Source organism: Juglans regia, chromosome 9 (assembly GCF_001411555.2).
Source record: "Juglans regia cultivar Chandler chromosome 9, Walnut 2.0, whole genome shotgun sequence".
NCBI classification, from domain to species: Eukaryota; Viridiplantae; Streptophyta; class Magnoliopsida; order Fagales; family Juglandaceae; genus Juglans; species Juglans regia.
In genome coordinates this window covers 6,036,789-6,039,938 of record NC_049909.1, presented here as the reverse complement: position 1 = coordinate 6,039,938, position 3,150 = coordinate 6,036,789, and the positions used below count along the sequence as shown (strand labels likewise).

At 36.6% G+C, this 3,150-nt stretch overlaps 1 protein-coding gene across 1 annotated transcript; it reads left to right on the top strand.

Annotated features, from left to right (window-relative positions):
* The first annotated feature begins 325 nt into the window (after positions 1–325).
* Positions 326–2,399, top strand: LOC108997574 (transcription factor MYB17-like). Its single transcript, XM_018973917.2, has 3 exons — positions 326–537; positions 741–870; positions 1,469–2,399. Exons 1-3 carry the CDS (start codon positions 405–407, stop codon positions 2,256–2,258), a joined length of 1,053 nt encoding a protein of 350 aa, XP_018829462.1. The 5' UTR covers positions 326–404; the 3' UTR covers positions 2,259–2,399.
* Positions 2,400–3,150: the final 751 nt, after the last annotated feature.

The following is a 3,150-nucleotide window of genomic DNA, read 5'->3' as shown; positions in this document are numbered from 1 at the left end:
GAAGGCACACAATAATAACAGCCAAAAAGCGGTAATAAAATCTGTACCAAAACACATCGATCAGGACCCCATACATTTAATATCATTTTGTTTCGACACCCATAAACAGTAATATCCTCTCCTCGCTCATGAATCGATATAACCTTTTTTGTCAATCAAATTGACAAACTTTAATATACAAAGAAATGGCCATTACTTTGTTCCGTACTAAATGCTCTAAGCTCTGGCTGAGACATCTCTCTCTCTCTCTTTCTATATATATATATATACACTTTCCATACGTTTATTCACTATCTATCAGCTTCATATCCCTTCCCATCTACTCACTGTTCTTGCAAATCATTTCAGCTGAAAGAGCTTCAATATTCCAAGCCCTATTTTCTTCTGCTTGCTTTAACACTAGAATGGGAAGGACTCCATGCTGCAACGCCGATGGCATGAACCGAGGTCCATGGACACCGGAAGAAGACCAGAAACTCTTAGCCTATATTCAACAATATGGCTGTGGAAGCTGGCGTTGTTTGCCACGAAAAGCAGGTTAACTTTTGTTTTGTTTTGTCTACATGGTTTTAGCTAGCTTCGGGTGCTGCACAAAAATTTATGCGAAAATTCTATATATATTATATATATGCATTTGATTTCCTATATATGGTGCTTTAAATTTAAATTTTCTTAATTAATTCCTTTAAAATAAAATGGTGATCATTGTTGTTAATTAATTGGCTGTTTCTGATCTGTAGGTCTTCAAAGATGTGGGAAGAGCTGCAGACTGAGATGGAATAATTACCTCAGACCTGATATTAAGAGGGGGCAGTTCAGTGTACTTGAAGACCGAACCATCATTCAACTTCATGCACTTCTTGGCAGCAGGTAATCACTGAAACCGGAGCTTAAATCTCTGCATTTTAGATTATATATAAAAAGCATTTTATGGTATTATCCTAGCTACAATAAAAAATTTACAAAGTTTAATTAGTTGTCGATTATTTCGTGGATTTATTTATTCTGCCATTTCTTTTTGTGTAGTCTAGTACTTAATCTAAGCTTTTGAGCTCCATATTTATTATGATATGTGGATGTAAATATGCACCTTATTTCGACTTACAAACCAGACTGCGCTGTATTTTCAGTAAAAGTTTCATTAATCGAACTCTGAAACGCCATATTTCATTTTTCTTCCGAGCAAGGACAAAAATAAAAACATGAATTTCAGAATGCCTTTTTAATTTCCTTCTACCCAGAAATCTTTAGGATTCTGTAAATATATATGAATCGAGTAAAATTAAAAGGAATAATATTTTAGACACAAAATGATGCTGATCATTGGTTGTAAGGCATCAATACGCAAATGATGATTACATGATATTGCAATACATATATAGTTTGAATAATATTATGGATCGATCTTATGCTATATATATATATATATATTGTATTAACTTCTTGCATTTTTTTTTTGCCCCTCCAGATGGTCCGCTATAGCCACACACTTGCCAAAGAGAACTGACAACGAGATCAAGAATTACTGGAACACACATCTTAAGAAAAGGTTGGCCATGATGGGCATCGATCCAGTTACTCATAAGCCAAAACGCACCGTTCTCGAGTCTGCAAATGGTGACCCCAAAAGCGCATCCAATCTTAGCCACATGGCTCAGTGGGAGAACACTCGGCTTGAGGCCGAAGAAAGACTAGTCAGAGAGTCACAGTTATGCTACCAATTATACGATCCGCCGCCAGGCTTTTCTTCAGGAAGATCATCTGTTGCAGCCTCGGGCATGCTACTCAATGAAACAACCACCAGTAAACTCGCACGCCCACGTTGCCTTGACGTTTTGAAAGTATGGGAAAACGTGATGGTAGAGTCGATGCTAGCTGCAGGAAATGATCATCATGGTGGCGTCGATTCTGGTTCCGTTTTTGGTCTTGGCATGGGTGGCAATTCTGATATTGCCTCTGAGGTATCTGCATTAGGTTTCTTGGAGATCAACGCAAGGGATCATCAAACGTACTTAAATGAATTCAATGAAATATCAACCATGCAGCTCCACAAGATGAATCTGGCTACTGGGGACGTTGGATATCGTCATCATCATCATGATCGTGATGGTGTTTTTAATAATATGCCCAACCATATTTTATCTGCAAACAGCTTGATTACAGGCAGTGCTGGAAGTGGATCAAGTAATGCTGTCGAGGAACGTGCAAGAAATGAGATGAATTATTGGCATGATATCATTAATACGGGGAGTTATTAACTGTCAAAGAAATTACAGTCGTTTGAATTAATAATATAGGTAGCTAGCTAGCAAGCTGGGTACGTATTTTCCTGGCAACCAACGTCTCCCTCTCCCTCTTAAATGCTACTGATTTTTGTTTTTTACATTGTAATCAATAATCAGAAATCGACATTTATTAAGTTGTACGTGTTCAGATTCTGCATGCGCTGCTGCGACTTTGGAGTAATGGGATTTATGATTCGGATCCTTTAATTTGGTCCCGCATCATGAGATCATGAATATATATGAGCTGATTCATATTTACTATATTTTTAATTATAAATACTAAGAAGAATAGAATTCAAGATTTTTTAAAATTTTTATCCGAATTTAAAGGCTTGGTGAAGAAAGATCACAAACACATAAAAAAATCAATTTTATAATATTTATTATATACCAGCTTGAATCAATTAAACTCTTGCAATTAACGCTTCGATCGACTAACAGATCAAACAAAATGCCATTAAATATCATACTGACCGGCACTGAGTAAAACAAAACGCCGCTAAATGTTAACGTGGTGGATGTAATTGTAGTGAGAAATGCAATGGAGTGATTGAATGTACCGTATGCGTGATGATAGAATTGAGATGAACAAAATACTGTAATTCATTATAAAGTGATTGTCAGGGATGATTCGAGGCGGCACCCTAACCACCATATACGTTCAAAAAAGGATCTGACAATTTCTAGAATTCTGCACCTCACTTTTTCTCCACTAAATACTCGTGTTCCCTTTCCCTAACAAACTACTGCATAAAAGACCAAAAGCCCCCTAGCTTCTATAGTTAAAACGCAGAGTTCAATATAAATTTTTGTTTTATTCGAAGACTGCAAGTGACAAGTGACGCCTCTCACTTTTATTAAAACT

Bases quoted from the DNA above. Each gene is read 5' to 3' on its own strand.
- LOC108997574 (XM_018973917.2), top strand. From the start codon at position 405: ATGGGAAGGACTCCATGCTGCAACGCCGATGGCATGAACCGAGGTCCA. The intron at 538-740 runs GTTAACTTTTGT...TCTGATCTGTAG, and splicing joins TTGTTTGCCACGAAAAGCAG to GTCTTCAAAGATGTGGGAAG. The intron at 871-1,468 runs GTAATCACTGAA...TTGCCCCTCCAG, and splicing joins CATGCACTTCTTGGCAGCAG to ATGGTCCGCTATAGCCACAC.